We start from the raw sequence: 18072 nt of genomic DNA on the forward strand, positions 1-18072 counted from the left end.
TATTTTTATATAATGGCGAAAGCATTTTTTTAACGGCCTAATAAAAAAATAAAATATAACCCGATTATAATAATCGTTACGGTATTTGTAATAATATAAAAATTGCGGGAAAACGGCCAATCGACCATATAAACCATATATATATAATTATACCACGCCACGTTTTTATAAATAAATATAAATACGAAAAAAACTTTAAAAAAAATTAACGTTAATTTATTTATAATTTCCAAAAAATAATATTTACCCCGTTATATTTTTATTATATATATAATTTTATAATAACGCGAAATTATCCCGTATTTCGTTTATAATCCGTTTTTTACATCCCATTTAAAAAAATCCAACGTTTTGGGTAAAAATAATTTATTTACCGTTTTTATTATTACGGGGGTAAAAAAACTAAACCTTTTATATACCATTTAAAAAAATCCAATTTTTTAAATAAAAATAATTTTTTTACCGTCTTTATTATTACGGGGGTAAAAAAATTGGGTACGGTTATAAAATCCCTTACGCAAATAAATATTATTATATTATTAATATTATATTAAATAAATTGGGCCTTATTTCCGCCAAAATTAACCGCCCGATCGTTTCGGCTTTGGATATATATTTCGAAAATTTGGAATATTATATAAATTTAACGTAACCGCGGCCCTATTTCCTTTAAGCAAATATTACGAATAATTGGAATATTATATAGGTTTTACGTAACCGCGGCCCGTATCGTTATACCCGTCGTAAATAAATTTACCGTTTATAAAAAAAATTACGGTAATATTAAAATTATTTAACGAAATAACGTTAACCTAATATTTTACGTTTTAAATATTTGGACGACCGTAGGTAAATTTAATAAAAAAAAACCCGTTTCCGGAATAAATTTTTATATTAATAAAAAATTTTATTTTTGTAAATTATAACGGTTATTACGCCCAAACCTAATTAGGCCTATCGTTTTATCGGAAATATTATTTAAATAATTGGGGGCTTTATATTTTACTACAATTATAAATATTTTTTTTTTTTTCCAATTTTTTTTTTTTTCCTTATTACCAATTTACTAATTATTACCAATTCGATTTTATAATTATTAACCTAAAATTGTAACGATTAAACCAATATTTAAATTCGTCGTTAAACGTAATAATTATTATAATCGTAAAAATATTTTATATTGGCCAAATTAAAATTATTAGGCATTATTTAAATATATTTTAATTGGATAAAATTATCCGTATTTACCTAATTATTGAGGGATTAATCCCATTATAACGAAAGTAAATCTTTATTAACGTAAACGTAATATAATTATAACCCTATTCGGCTAAATCCAAAACAGTTTAATTAATTTTATTATAATAATAATTATAATTTCTGTATTAAATCCTAAAAAATTATAATAATAATTACAATTATAATTGTAAATTGCGATATTTCCGAAAAAAGGCGGTAAAAAAGGTAAAAAAACTAACGCGCCCGTATAATTTATATTCGGGCATATTTTTCTAAATACGGATTTACCGACCGGTTTTATAACCATACCGTAAAAAATAATCCGAACGAAAATATTAAATTAAAATATAAAAAATTTGGGGTAATATAAACCGATTTACCGGATAAATATAAAATTTTAAATTACGCGTAAAAACCGCGTTTTATTACAAAATTATTTTAATACGATAAACGTAACGTTAAATTTATTTTTTATCCCTAATTTTAAAAACGATAATATTACCGATAAAAAAACCGGTAATTTTAACGATAATAATACGGGTTTTTCCAATACGCTTTAATAAATTAATAATATGCAAATCGAATTTATTAATAACGAACCGGCTAATTATTTTACTATTAATAAACCGGCCGATCGTACTATTAATATATAGGTCGATCCCGTTATTAACGAACCGGTTAATCCTATTATTAAAATATAAATTAATCCTACTAATAATAAACCGGTTAATCCTACCATTAATACGCCGGCTAATCCCACTATTAATAAACCGGCTAATCCTATTATTAATAAACCGGCCAATCCTACCATTAAAAACGGTATTAGCTTTAATACGGGTTTAACCAACGTACCCAATTTTATTAATAAAAACGGTATTAATTCCGGTATTAATTTAATTAACGCGTCCAACTTTATTAACGCGAACGGTATTGGTTAAAAACCGCCGTTACCCTAACGACGATTTAATAATATTATTTTACCCGCCAAAACCGCTTTTATAAAAATAATAAAATTACGTTCCAGACCCGACGGTAATTCCGATAATAAACCGGTAAATTACGTTTAACCGGAATATTATTTTCCGTCGTATAAAAATACCGGCCTATTGGACCATTTACCCGCCCCGTTTTAAAAAAATTTTAAATCGAAAAAAACGTAATACCGACGGTAATAATAATTACGGTTTAACGTAAAACCGGAAATATTAATATTATTAAAATAATTTGTATTTACCCTTATTTGGGTTACGTTAATTGTTTTAATATCGATAATAATATCCAATCCCCGGTTTAATTTAAAACCGGAAATAATATTTTTCGTAATATCCAAAAAATCCCGATCGCCTAAATACCCGAATATATTTAATCGAACGTTAAAATTTCCGCGGCGAAAACGCGCGTTAACGGCCAAATTTTGGCATATTATTTTAATAATAATTCGTCGAATATAAACGAAATTATAATCGTTTTCGGCTATAAAACGATTAATATTTTAATATAATATACAAATATTTTAAATAAAGATTTTTCACATTTTTTGGAAATTATAACAACTATTATATTTTATAAATTACAATTCCCCCTTTTATTATAATAATTATTATATTTAAACCTTTTAATTTTTTAAATTTTTGTAACTATTATTACAATTTAAATTTTTTGGTTTTTATTTTTTTTGTAATAATAATTATAATTTATATTTTTTAGTTAATTTTTATTTAGTAACGGACGTATTCGATTATTTGGCCTATTTTAAAGCCGGTAACCCCGGTAAATTTATTAAAAATAATAAAATACCCATTTAATAAAAAACCTTGGTTTTTATCCCAAATATATTCCGCGATAAGGGTATTAAATTTATTTTTAACGATTTAACCATTTGATAACGTTTACCCGCCATTCTTTTTTTTATACGTTAAAACGATATTAACGCCCCCGGTTTAAAAATATTTACGGAAAAATTTAAACCGATTATAATTCCCATTATTTTCGCCATAATATTATTTTATTTGCGAAAAATAACAATTGGCCCTAATTTCCAATCCGGAATTTTAAAATTTAAACCCGCGGATTTAAAATTTTATATATACGGCGATTTTTATATCGACAATTGGTTTAAAATTTATTATTATTTTTTTTATTTCGTATTTCGCCGGTAAAATAAAATTATCGTCGGTAATAAAAAAAATTCCAACGATTTCGGCGGGGATTACCGAAATTTATTTAAACTTAATATCGAATAATCGTCCACCTTATTTATTACGGTTAATTATTTAATAATTGCCGATAATATTATCGTTTTAAATAATTTTTATTTAATAAAATCCTAATATCGTTTAAATATTCGTTCGCGAATAAACCAAATTATCGACGTTATAAATTTATCGGTTTTAAATTATATTTATTATAATAAAACGATAATAATATTAATTATAAATATTTAATCCCGTTTTAAACCTACCGAAATCGGACGGTTAAAAAAAAAAAAAAACGTACGGACCAAATTTAAATATACCCGTTAAATTTACTAACGTTTAAAAATATTATTAATAATTTATATTACGAAAATCGTTTTTATCGTCTTATTATTATTAAACCCAAAATTAATATTATTAAATTTTATTCCAAATTTTTTAATAATAATTAATAAACTAATTTTTTTAATTTTATACAAATTTAATCGATTATCGCCAATTGTTTAACCGAAATTAACCGCGGTAACGAGGAAATTTTCGAAAAAACCCGCGTAAAAATTTTTAAAATATTATTGGCCTATTATACCCAATTTTCCATCCTAATTAAAAATTACCCCTAATTTGGTCGGATATTTAATTCGGACGCGATTTAAATTACCGTCCAAAATTTGCAATTTTCCAAAAACGACTTTTTTATTAACGGATTAAACGTCGATAATAAAATAGGTTTCGATTATTTAAAAATTAAAAGCAAATATTTTTGGTTAAATTGGAATTTTTCCAATATTTTTTCCGGTCGTTATTAATTTTCCTATTAATTTGTTGGTAAATTTTTTATATATTATTTATAAAAATTATAATTATAATTACAATTATTGGCCTTTTTAATTTTATTTTTTCCTTTTTTTTTGTAATTATTATTACAATTTTTAATTTTAAAAAATTAATTTTATTTATTTATAAACGTTTATACCTTTTTTAAATTCGAACAATCGGCTTTTAAAAATTGGTTATTTGCAAATAAAATGGGCATAGGTAAAACGACCATTTATTTTACGGCTATTTATATATAATATCTTCGTTATTTATATAATAAAACCATTTAAAATTTTAACGGTTATTTTCCCACTTTAATTATCGTCCCCGTTAATTTCGTTTCGTAAATTTTTAAAAAGGCCGTAACAAATTTCCTTATTTTCGACGTTAAATATTATTACGGTTCGGCGAAGGCGTACGTTACCGACCCGGCGCGGGCGGTTATTATTTTAACCCAATCGCAATTTTATAAAATATTAATAAAATTCGCTATTAATAAATCCGATTCCAAATCCGCCGGTACCGTAATTATTACGTTTTATTCGATTTTTTTTATCCGCGAAACCGAATAATTGGATAAAATCTATAACGTAAATAAAATATTTAATTTATAGTATATAAACGAAATTATTAATACCATTTTTTAATTACGTACCGCTAATATCGAAAAAATTAACGATAATTTTAACGTGGTTAATAATTCCCAATAAATTTTTTTTTCGTAATAATTATTACAATTTTATTTTTTAATAATATTTTATTTAAATTTAATAATTTCGTTAGGTTTTCTTAACGTAAAAACGGCCGTAAAAACGATTTTTCCATTAGCGAAAATACCAAATAAATTTAACGTTTGGTTATATATTTCCCTTTTAAAACCTTATTTTAACGGGTAATTGGAAATAAGGCCTAATATTTCCGTTACCGGGAATTTATAATATACCGCGCATTTCGCCTCGTATTTTACATTAATCGGGGTTTGGTTACCGTAACCCCGATTATTAATAAAATTAAAAACGTTATTAAATTCGGTACGTTGGTATAAAATAAAATTTAAATCCCTTTCGCCCGTTTTAAAGGTTTATTTTAAAAAAATATATTTTTAACGACGTATATTTAGGACGGTAATAATTATTTCGTCGTTTCGTATATCGATTTTAATATTAAAATTTCGTTAATAAAATTCGAATCGATAAATTAAAAATAATAGTTTTTTTATTTTCGTATTTTGGAATTTATTATACCTACGATAACGCCCGACGTTAAATCGACGTTTATTATTTATTATACCGGTATTTTTATTATACGTCGCGGTATAAATATTGGATTAACGTTACCGATGTTAACAGGAGCCGATTTTATAAGGCTACCCTGTACCCAAAATAAATAAATAAACAAAATAAATAAATAAAACGCATGCACGCACAAAGCTTTAAATATTACGTCTTTTTTACAATAAAGCAAATAAGACAAATAAGTAATATAGCTTAGTGGTATAATTTATATAATAAATATAATAATAATATAAAGTGCATGAGTTCGATTCCCAGTATTGTCGCATTTTCTTATAAGTGCAATTAATGCAATAAGTAATTCAGGTAAACGGTTCCAGCCAGCCCTGCGTGGCAGAACCGGTCACGTGGTTCTACCCCGCACTTCCGGCAATCCGGATCGAAGAGATCATGCCATAGAATCGGTACACGTATCCAATTCTAATACTCTACATAATAACTGTTCGTAGACTCGCAGGTCTACTAACAATGCATTGCGTGGTAGACTTAATCAATGGGTGAGAACGTTATACCTCTGCAATTTGGGTATATTCGGTCTGTCTTCTACCTAAGTCGTGCGACTGCATTTGATTATTCACGGCCGGATGAAAAGTCTTTCATGCGGTCCGTGCTCCTTGCTTAGTCACCCAATCGCCGGGGCCGCAGCTCCGGCCCGGCTTTACCTCCTTTCCGCTGCGCGCGCGAGTGAGGCTATTCCAACAATAACGAACATAACAACGATCTTACAATCAATTATGCAATTAACTATACAAATAATACAAATTTCTACTATCCGTTAGCAGACGGTTATCTGCCATTTTACGGTTTAATTATCCCTACAAGTGATTTCTAACCTTCAAACCTTAAAGCTACCTCGTAACCTCCCTTAGAACCGAACGGTATTATTATTTATTTCCGCGAAAAAATCCTTTTTTATTATATTATTACGGAGAAATTGCAATTTAACCACCAATTCGAAAATATAATAACAAATACGGAAATTATTTTAAAAAATATTTCCATTTTTTTCGTAAACGAAAATATAAACGATATTAATACCGTTTTATTTGGAAACGACGCAAACGGAAATAACGCGGATTTAAAACGAAAGATTTCGTCCTTTTTAAATATGGGGTTAATCCGATTATTATAATTTTTAACGATAAATTACCTTTTTTGGTTTATAATCCACGCCGAAAATAATACCCGGAATACGGATTCGGTTAAATTAAATAAAATTTTAGCGTTAAAAAATGTGGAATTTAAAACCAAATACCGTAACGTTTAATAAAACTTTAAAAAAAACTTGCAAAAAGAAAAAACCCGTTTCGGATCGGTTACCGTTAACGCCCTAATTTAATATAACGGCGACGGTCCTTTTAATTAAATTTATTCGAAAATTTATATTAATTTCCGAACGTTATTTTTTTTTAATAGGGCCGAAATAATCCATTTTATATTAAACGAATTTCCTTTTATCGCCCGCGTAATAAAAATTTATATAAAAAAAAAAGGGTTAACGCGTTTTGGTTATAACGCCGAATTTATAGGTTTAATCGTAAATTATTTCCATTATAATAATAATTATAATTGCCCTTTTATTTTTTGTTTATTTATAATAATTGTTACAAATTCCAATTTTAATTTTTTATATAACGATTATTATAATTTTAAATTTTATTATTAATTTTTCTAATTTAATCGCTATTATTTTAAAAAAGGCTAATTTCGGCGTAATTATTATCTGGTTTAATTTATCCCAAACCGAACGTAATAAAATAATTACCGATTTTACCAAATCGAATTTCATTTTTAACGTTTACGTTTTAAATATTAATATTTCGAACGCCGGTTTTAATTTACATTATAATTATTATACCGGTATTATTATCCTTTTAATATAAAACGCTAATATTTAATTGCAAATTTATAATCGGTTAATTCGTTTGGGTTAATTTAAACCTATTATTTAAAAGATTTTCGAAATACGGAATACCTTTTTCGATTGGGTAAAAGACCGGATATTCCGAAAGGTTAATTTCCCGAACCTTTTTTTTACGGATTTTATTAATATATATTAAATATTATTGGAATATATTACGCGTATACGTTTACCGGAAATTATCGTTTTTTTTATTATAAAATAGTTTTTAACGTACGAAATAATAACGGTTATATTTTTTTGGTTATTTAATTATTTTATTTGGATAATGGAATTTTTATAACGTTTTAACGATTTTTATTCCGATAAAACGCGCCGTATAAGCGAATTTTATTTCCGTTTTATTTTTATATTCGTTTTTAATATTTTTGCCCCGTTTAACGAATAAAATTTAATCGAAAAAACTTCGGTATTTATTTTATTATTTAATCCAATTTATATCGATTACCAATACCAAAATTAAAATAATAAACGTAATACGATTAGCGATTATATTAATCGTATATATTTATTTTATTTTAATTTTATTATTATAAATTAAAAATTTGTAATTAAATTAATAAAATGGATTAAAAATAGTAACGAATATTACGAAATTGCCGAAAATATACGGATAATCGGGGCGTTTGTAAGGGATTTTAATATTTGGATAATTAAACGTCGGAAAATTAACGCGTTTTTTAAAAAAAATATTTAAAATAACGGCGAATATAATTTTTTGGCCGTTATTATTCCACTTTTTTCGTCGGTCGAATTTAATAATAATTATAATAAAATCGATTTCGATTTATTTAAAAAACCTTATATGCGCGTTTTGGTTAAAGGTAAAAAAAGGCGAAGGAACGCCTGGTTCGTTTACCCGGACCCTTACCCGCAAAAAAAAACGCGGCTTTAAAAATCCCATTTTTAAAAAAAAACTGGCCGTTATTAAACGTTTTTTTTTTTCCTAATTTATTTTTATTTTCCTTTCGTAATTTGGTATTGGGGTTTATTAATAAAAAAATAAAATTTATATATATATATTATTATAATAAAAATTATAAATGGGGTTTTTTTTTATTTGGTTTTATTTTTGGATTTATAATAAAAAAATTAAATAGGGGGGATAAAATTGGTAAAAGGACGGTTCGTCGTTTTATTGGGGGTTTAAAAAAAGTAATATATATTTTGGTTATTATAATTAAAATTACCATATTGGTATATATTCCGGTATTTTGTTTTATTTTGTTATTTGCGGGGAAAATAATTTTCGGGCTTTTATTTACGTCCTATTTTAAATAAAAACCTGTTTATTTTTAATTAATTTGCTTTTTATATTATATTATCTATTTTTAAAATGCCTATACCTTTTTTTCGTCGGATTTTGCGTATATTCCGTAAATTAATGTTTTTTTAATATTTATTATTTTATTTATATTTAACCTATTTAACTTATTATTTCCTTTTTCCAAATATATTCCTACCTTTTTAATATCCATTTAATTTAATACGTTATCGGGATATATAATTTTTTGGTTAAACGCCGCCAATTTATCGCCCATTAATTTTTTTATACCCAAATATAATAGGTTGGAAACGTTAAAATCGAAATTAGACGTTACCTTATTTTTTTCGCTTTTCCAATTATTTTAAAATAATAAATACGCATAATATATAATATCGTTATTGGTTAATACTATATGGTATTTATTATTAATACGGATACGGGAAATATTTTTCAAAATTTTACGTAACGTATTCGCAATTGGCCTTAAAATTACGCAAATTATAAAAATTTTTCGTAAATCGTACGTTAAATTGCGGTTATTTTTAATATCCAAAACGAAATTCTTATTAATATATTTAATTACCAAATTTGCTGGTTTATATCCGTTTCCGGCCGTAATATATTTTACAAAAATTAATTTTAAAATCGCCGTCCGTAACGGCTAATTTATAACTTTTGGTCGCAATAACCAAATTAAATATAATATTTCCGGTCCATAATTTTTAGTTTTATACCCGTAAAAAAATAGGACCAATTGCGGTATTATAGTTTTTAATATACCGTAATTTCCTTTTTAAAACGCGTTAAATATTATTTATAAAAAGGCAATTATTTGCAAATAACGGCGTTACGTACGAAAGGTAAAATTAATTTTGGGTTTTAAATCTTATAATTCTATACCTATTAAACCGTTAATATAACCGACAAATATATTGTCGTAAACGCGGTTTATTATAAAGGCGTATATATTAGGTAATATATCGGTAAAAGCCTATTTTAAAACGTTTTTCGATATATAATCCTTTTTTAATAGCCCATTTTAAATTAGGGCGATAATAATAATATATAAAATACGGAAACGGAAAATATTTTATAAAAGCCGTAAAACGTGGTAAAACTTTTTTTTATTTTTTTTAAAATTTGCTATTTTTTCCCAATCCCGTTATATTTATAAATATAATGGGTATATACGTATACCAAAAATAATTAATAAAATTAAATTCGATATGGAAAAACCTTGGTACGGGTAATATCCATTATTTCCTATCGAAAAATTGGAACGATTTAATATAGGTTTTTTATATAATACGGATATATAATATCGTTTTTTAATCCCTATAAACGAAAACTAAAACGGATAAATAATCGAAATGGGTAATTTTTAAATTTAAAAAATGTTTAAATAGGATTTTATAAATTTGGATAACGTTTATATAATCCCTTTCGTTTTTTATAATAACGGAAATTTAAATAAAATAAAATATTAATGTAATTTGTGCAAATGTAAAATATTATAAAATTATATTGGGTAAAAAAGGGTTATCGGGGAATAAAAAACCGCAAATTTGGCCCAAAATATAATATTTGGCGTTTTTATAATAAATATCCGGATATTGTAAAAAATTGGACGTTTGCAACCATTTTTAATAAAAGGGTATAATGGCGTATTATTAAGATTACGTATATTTTTTAAATTTTGGCGTTAATATAAGGAGGTACGAAATTAAATTTTGTATTCGGTTATACTTTCTATAACCGAAATTTTACATTTTTTCCAAAAAATTAAAATTATTATATACGAAAAATAAAATTGGGTTACGGGCGATTTTTTTTAGGTTGGTTTATATATATATATATTATTATTATTATTTTTGGTATTAAATATATAAATAATTGCTATTTATTACGTATTTAAGTAACGGTAATAAATTATTACGTTTACCGTTTAATAATTTTATATAATAAACATATTTTAAACCCGGATAACGTATTTATAATACGTTTTGGAATCCCGTTATATATAAAATATATCGTAAATACGCGTAATAAATAATTACTTTTTTACGGGGAATATCCGTAGGTTAAAATGGCTAATATTAACGTAACGCGTTAATCCGTTAACGTTAAAGGGTTTATAATTTCGGAAAGGGTATTCGGGGTTTAATATAGCAAATTCGCGGTTTATAATAATATATAAAACGGGCGGTAATTTCGAAAATACGAAAATAATAATATTATAAATACGAATAATATTAAAACTTTGGTTGGAATATTTTAAAAAAACGTATCGAATATTTATTTAAACCAATCCATATTACAAATATTTTTAACGAAATATTCCTCCGTTCCCGGAAATTGGAAATTTATTAGTTCGAAACGTTTAAAATTAAAGGAATATTATATTAAATTTCGGAATTTTTAACGAAATGGGGCGGTATCGATAAAACCAGTTTTTTTCTTTTCGTTAAAACGGTATTTTATCCCGCTATTACGTAAACGTTTTTAAATAGTAAAATTTTTTAATACTTTTTTAAAATAGTATATTCGTCGCGCGGCGGAACGGAAAATATTATAAATATTTAATATTATTACCCAAACGTGGATAAATTGGTAAAAATTAGTACGTCGGCTACCATTACGTTAAAATTTAAAAATATTTCGGATAAAAAGAATTTCGGAATCGGTTTCGGGGATAATATTATCGCGTTCGGAATTAAATTTGTTCGAAAATTAACGTAATTTATACGAAAAACGCGTAAATTCCTATTTATTTTCCGATACGGGATTGGGTAATAAAAAAAACGAAAATATAAATAATAAAATATTTAAATTTAACGACGGAAAATAATATATTGTTAATTACGTAAATGGAAATATTTCCGTAAATATTAGGTTCGATATTCTCGCCGATATATTTTTTTTTAAATATATAACAAATTATTCGTATAAAATAATAAAAGGAATTTTAATTTGGATTCGGTAATGGGTAATAAAAACGTAAATTTTTTTTTTTTTTTTTATAACGGGTAAAATTATTATTCGTAATATAGTAAAATTTATATCGTTTACGACGAAAATCGACAAAATGTCCTTAAATTAAAACGGGCGCGATTTTTTTAGCCAATTTGATTGGCCGAAAAACCGTATGGCTAAAAGGTATATGGAACGTCCGGTCCACCATTGCGAAACAGGGGTGGTCTAGTTTAAGCACTGAGATTAGAAATTACCTAGTCTTAGGGCTTAACCCTAAACGCGAGCTCCACAATTGAGCCGTGGCTCAATTCGTGGCTTTGTTTTGTACCTGTGGGTCCAACCAAAGATTACTCTGGTTTAGGTCTGAGGACAACTTGTTTATTTTGGGCTTAAGTGGAGGTGATTTCGCCAATTCGGCGACCGACATTCCGTTATAATTAATTAAATAAAAATTGTAAAAATAAACGGTTTGCATGTTGGATATAGCAATTAATAAAATAATTAACAACGATTTATTTTATATTTTTAATTGTTATATTGGTTGAATTGGGATATGGGTGCCCTTGATTTTTAAGTGGAGGTTGGAATTTTTGATTTTTTTGATTTTTTTTAATAATATTTTTATTTTTGAATATAATTTGAAACTTTTTATACGTGGAAGGTGGTATATACGTATATACTATATATATAAGTTTTGGCTAATATATTACGTAATATAGGGTGTTAAATATTCGAATAGGTTAAATATTAAATATTTTTAATAAATTTTGCAATCGAAATGGGTTTATATTTTTACCAATTTTAACGATATTAAAACCAAAATTTTAACGATTAAATAACCGATATAAACAGACGTCCACGTTAAAAAAGATTTAAAATATTATTAAATTTGCGTACTTTATATTAAAATTTAATAAAATTTGCATAGTTTTAAATTTTATTTTATATTTATTTTAAATTAAATAAAAAAATAAACGTTATTTTATTATTATATATAATTAATAATAAAATTTATTATATCGAAATTTTTAATTATAAAACCTTTTATTAATAAATACATTAATTATTAAATATTTATATAAAATATTAAATTTAACGTATATTTATATAAATAAAAAATTAACGAACGATAATTTCGATAAAATATTTGTACGTGGGTGTTAATATAATTATAATTATTATTATTTTAAAATAAAAAACTTATATATATTATTATTTATATATAAATTTTTAAATAGGGCGTTAAAAATAATAATATTATTATTTATTTTTATTTTTATTTATATATATTTATTATAAATATAAAGTTTTAACCGTTAAAAAGCCCTAATTTTAAATATTATAACGATATTTTTGCCATATTTTTACCATTTTTATTTAATTAAATATTCGTAAATAAAACATACACAGTTAAAAAACTGTATCGCCGTTGCGCATATAATGCACGTACAGTGCATGCACAGTGCGTAAACTGTGCGATAACCTCCACTTGCGGCGATAATCGACAACATGTCCTCAGACTAGAACGGGCGCGATTTTTTTGGCCAATTTGATTGGCCGAAAAGCCGTGTGGCTGAAAGGTATATGGAGCGTCCGGTCCACCACTGCGAAGCAGGGGTGGTCTAGTCTGAGCACTGAGACTAGAAATTACCTTTATTTGAGCCGAAAATCGACAAATTGACCTTAAACCTGAACCAAAGTAATCTTTATTTGGACCCATAGGTACGAAAAAAGCCACAATTAAGCCACGGCGACGCGGCTCAATCAGTGGGGCTCCGATTTAGGGAGGAGCCCTGAGACTAACAAAAAGACATGAACGCATTTCAGTTATTACTGGTTTGCTGTTTAAGGCTCTACCCATTGAAAAATACGGCGCAAACTCATTGACTAAATATTTATCCGCTGTAGCTCTATTATACACATAATAGAACGGACATTTGTATTATTTCCTTTTCGTTAGAAATCCACAGGGGAGGATCCTTTTTTGCACAACTTGACTTTGGACTTGGAAAAGGAATATTATTATTTAAAAGCAAAATGGCGAGCCAAAGTAGCCTGATTTTAAAGACAATTTGATCTAAAGAGTATCAAACAATTGAAGAAGAGCGGCAAGCCAATCAAAGACACTACATGCTGCATTTTATTCACTTACGAACACCTGTCGTGGTTCCGACTACCCATGGACGGTCTTGACATTGTTGGGTGTTTAAGCCCATGAAATACAAAGCCACTGGGAAGAGTACTGCATATTCCAAACATCATTTTCTAGAGGTTGGTATCTTAAGATTATTTGGCAGAATAAATAACAAAAGATAGGAATCAGGACCAGAAGCTGGAAGGATTGGCTCGGTGGAAAGTTTTGGGCCGTGGGTAATCTTTGAACAAAGTTACAAAATACCCATTCAAAAGTAGAAGACCTTTTGGTGGTTTTGGTGACACTGTCACAAGTTTGCTTATAGAAATGATCTCTGGGCCTTCACCCACCTACTATTTTCCTTTCCTTTTTTCCCTACTATCCGCACCCTGTTGGTTCTTTCTTTGTTTCTTTTGTTCAACCGTCACTTTTTCAATAAAAAACATGCTTCGCAAAACTCCTTTCTTTGAAATCTCATATTTGTTTTCCAGTTGCAAATCACGATAATGCTCCGGTCCGACACCGACACGAAGAGCATGTGCGCTTTCCTGTCGGAGATGGTGGGGGAAAAAAGGCTTCTGAGCAGCAGCCGCATCATGAAATCGATAGGCAATCTTCGGGACTCAGATCTCCGACCTCGGGGCCTAACCCCGACCCGAGAGCCCTGCAACACATAGATATTGGCATATGGAGATACGGACTTGCACCTCGCTATTACCGAGTTCTTGTAGAACAAAGGAGAAACAGTTTTAGACAAAAGCCTGCATGGCAGTAGAACCCATTATCCAGTTATTTTACATCTTTGTTGTGCACCAAATATACCCCACATATATATCTTGAAAACGGCAAATACTTGGGTTCCATTTACGGGTGGTTGCGTAACTTATAACCAATGATATGTTTCGGGCACACGATACTGATATAACATATGATTATGGTTGTGAGAGAACGATCTGGGTCGTCCACAGTCAGTGATTATCATGCTCTTTCTTGTTTATTTTTGGTTAATCGTCCTATTATCTGACTACTGGGAGCAGAGATAGCCCTAGGTTCTGGACTGAGAATCCCGAAAAATTACAAGCCTGAATTGTGACACGCCGTGACAGGATGAAAAAAAGACACATCTATTCAAAACTCTATCCAACTATGGTTTAGGTCTGGACCCTATCGTATACTCCGTAGCCCATCGTGAAGACTTTACAAAGCACTGTTTGAAGCCGTGAAATCTCCCAGAGTTTGCTTTGGTATATAGGTGTGATCTGACTCTTTTAACACGTCACAATCATGTCTTGCTTGTCGAAATTTCTGACATGGTCTTGGGCCATTGAAGTTAACCTATACAACCAACATATAATTGAAAGAAAAAAGACCAAATCAGCTAGCGTATTCCAGATATTTCCCTGTTGCAAATCTGTATACAGGCTTACAAAATGATCTATCGACTGCAGGTTCAAGCCGTTGCATGTCCACAGTAGTATGTGTTGACGATAAGCTCCATAAGCTGAAATGGCTCATCCCATCAGCAACGAGCCACGGAAGGTATATCGCGCATGCAGTTAAACGGTAAAATCGGATGACTTTGTCTGGTCAGTGATTACGTGGTATGCCAAACAGTCAACCTGCGCCGATATTCCAGGACTTCCGAAATCAGATTAGCCTAAAAGTAACATATACGGAAGGTTTAAATCAATCTGCAATTCGTTAGCCTCCGGTAAGGTTAGTGAGGGTCAGCGATCTGGTAAATACGGGCGCGCTAGTTTTACGGAGGTTAAAATTTTGCAGATTGATTTGAAGCCTCGGCGTCGCGTGTATCTCAAAGAGCGATGCTCCAGTTAGTGCCAAGCACCTCCTCAATTCTCCCAAACATCCCATGTTGAACCGCGTTTGGATTCGGGCGAATTTTTACAACCCTTGATAACACGAATTCTCCAAAATTTTATGACATGGGATCCCAAATACAGCGAGGTTGCATGCGTGAATATCAATGGGCTGGCACAGTGTTTGAGATTGTTAGGCCACATTACAGAACCACTGGCGATTGCTGTTATGTTTTGCGTATAGTACCTAGATGGGTCCCAACTGGAAAGTTACCCCGAGTCCAAAATCTTTCTGGCGTTGAAGGAAATTTATACTATGTATCGTCCATATTATGCTAGGGCATTAGAACTTGTACCTGCAGGCTAAGTAAGCATATCCCGGCCTTACTGGCATGCGTAGTAAAAAAACTCTATTCTTTCCATTGATAAGAATCTTCGGCGAAACATGCTACTGATGGTGCCATAGGTGGTGCCACTGGATTGAGGTCCGTCCAGCCCTGGAGTCCGTGAACAATTAGTCTGAGCGTCAAAGTGCATATATTGAATAGCAATCTCCCGCTCGAGCCACTTTTTTTATATGCACGAGGATCACAACCTTTATTTGTCTAGGTATTCATACAACTCGCTTCCGCCCCCACGGTTGATGCTACCATCTCCAAGCTACCCATCATGGCGGCAGAAAAGATCATCCCCTTGCATGAATACGACTCCATGCCATTTTTGACAGGCCTAGTCCTGACACTGTTACTAAAATATGATCGGGTGCTCGATCCGGATGTCCTTAGAGACGCGATGATCAAATTGATTGACAGAGAAGGCTGGCGCAAACTCGGCTCCCGGCTCAAGCGAGATGTACGTGACACCACCCCGCACACTGCTCAAAACGATACACAATCCATTGCCGCTGACAGCTTAGATGCAAAAGGCCAAAGGCAATCTGGTCTACCACGTGCCGGCCAAGTTCGACGAAAGCAATCCAGCCATCGCCTTTTCCCACGTCCACTACGACACCACCATGGCCGACCACCCCCTTGCACGGCAGTTCCCCTCGCCCAAGTCCAGCCACCTCAAGGGCCTGCCCAGCGTCGTCCTCGCCCCAGCACCCATCATCCCCTTGGCCCGCCGCGCCGACGCCCCGCGCACCATGGCCGAGCTCATCGCCCGCGGCCTCCCGCAGCTTCAACTCCACGTCGTCACCTTCCGCGACGGCACCACCGTCGGCATCAGCTTCCTGCACTCGCTGCTCGACGGCATGGGGCTAGGCGCCAGCGGGCTGCTGGGTGCCTGGTCGCTCGTGCTGCACGGCAAGGAGGACGAGGTCCCACCCGTCTGCGGCGACGACCAGGACGTGCTGGCCGGCCTGCGCAAGCTCCACCGCCCCACGCCAACCGGGGAAGGCAAGCCCGCGGCGGCCCCTGTCGAGTGGAAGCACGCGCGGTACCTGATGGGCTCGTTGGACGTGCTCAAGTTCATCCTGCGCCGCACCTGGGACATCCTGCGGTACCGCGAGGAGGAGATGCGGGTCGTGCGCGTGCCGGGTGCGTTTGTGACGCGGCTGCGGGAGGCGGTGCTGGAGCGGCTGGCCACGACGGCGATGGCTGGGGATAGCCACGATGGTGCCGGTGACAGGTCGTCTCTCGAGGGCGAGGCGACAGTCGCAGCCGAGAAAAAGCCGTGGGTCAGCGAGGGCGACGTGCTGGTTGCGTGGTGGAGCCGCTACGCCACTCTGCACCTGGCGAACAAGCCCGACAAGCCGGTCATCGTGACCAACGCGTACAACATGCGCAAGATGCTGGCGGGGACGCTGCTGCCGGCGCCGCCAGGCGACGGCGAGAGGGCGCCCGTCTACCTGGCCAACTGCGCGACGGGGCTCAACGTCTTCACGACGGTCGGGGGTATCGCAGAGACGGCGGCGACGGCGGCAGAGGTGCGACGGACGCTCGTGGAACTGGGCACGCTCGATCAGCTGGCCGTCATGCAGGCCACGGTCCTGCCGGACCCGCGCAAGCTGTGGAAGATGCGCATGGCCGGCCTGCCCGACGCCCACATGTGCATCTTTACCAACTGGTCGCAGGCCTCGTTTTACCAGATCGACCTCTCGCCGGCAGTGGTGGCAAGAGGTGAGCAGCAGGCAGGAGACGGGGAGGGACAGGGGCAGGGGCAGGTCCTGCCGAGTTTTGTGGCTTGCAAAATGGACAGCAAGGTGTGGCCGCAACGTGATCAGTTTGTTATTATCGGTAAGGATGGCCAAGGGGATTATTGGATTTCTGGAACCTTGCGAAAAGGGTTGTGGGCCAAGATTGAGGAAGAGTTGGGACAAGAGAAGGTATGATAGCCGATAACCTTGTTGTTAAGACGTCAAGCTCTTCTCACCACCGGCGTGTACGCCACCTTAGAAATATATAAATTTAATTAGCC

At 32.0% G+C, this 18072-nt stretch overlaps 1 protein-coding gene across 1 annotated transcript; it reads left to right on the plus strand.

Moving 5' to 3' along the window:
- Positions 1-16323: 16323 nt before the first annotated feature.
- On the plus strand, positions 16324-17986 carry PgNI_07231 (uncharacterized protein; the record flags this gene model as incomplete). The annotated part of the gene is made up of 2 exons (XM_031127246.1): positions 16324-16506; positions 16571-17986. The coding sequence occupies 2 exons, from the start codon at positions 16324-16326 to the stop codon at positions 17984-17986; spliced, it is 1599 nt and encodes a 532-aa protein (XP_030981005.1).
- Positions 17987-18072: the final 86 nt, after the last annotated feature.

This window comes from Pyricularia grisea (assembly GCF_004355905.1).
Source record: "Pyricularia grisea strain NI907 chromosome Unknown Pyricularia_grisea_NI907_Scaffold_4, whole genome shotgun sequence".
NCBI classification, from domain to species: Eukaryota; Fungi; Ascomycota; class Sordariomycetes; order Magnaporthales; family Pyriculariaceae; genus Pyricularia; species Pyricularia grisea.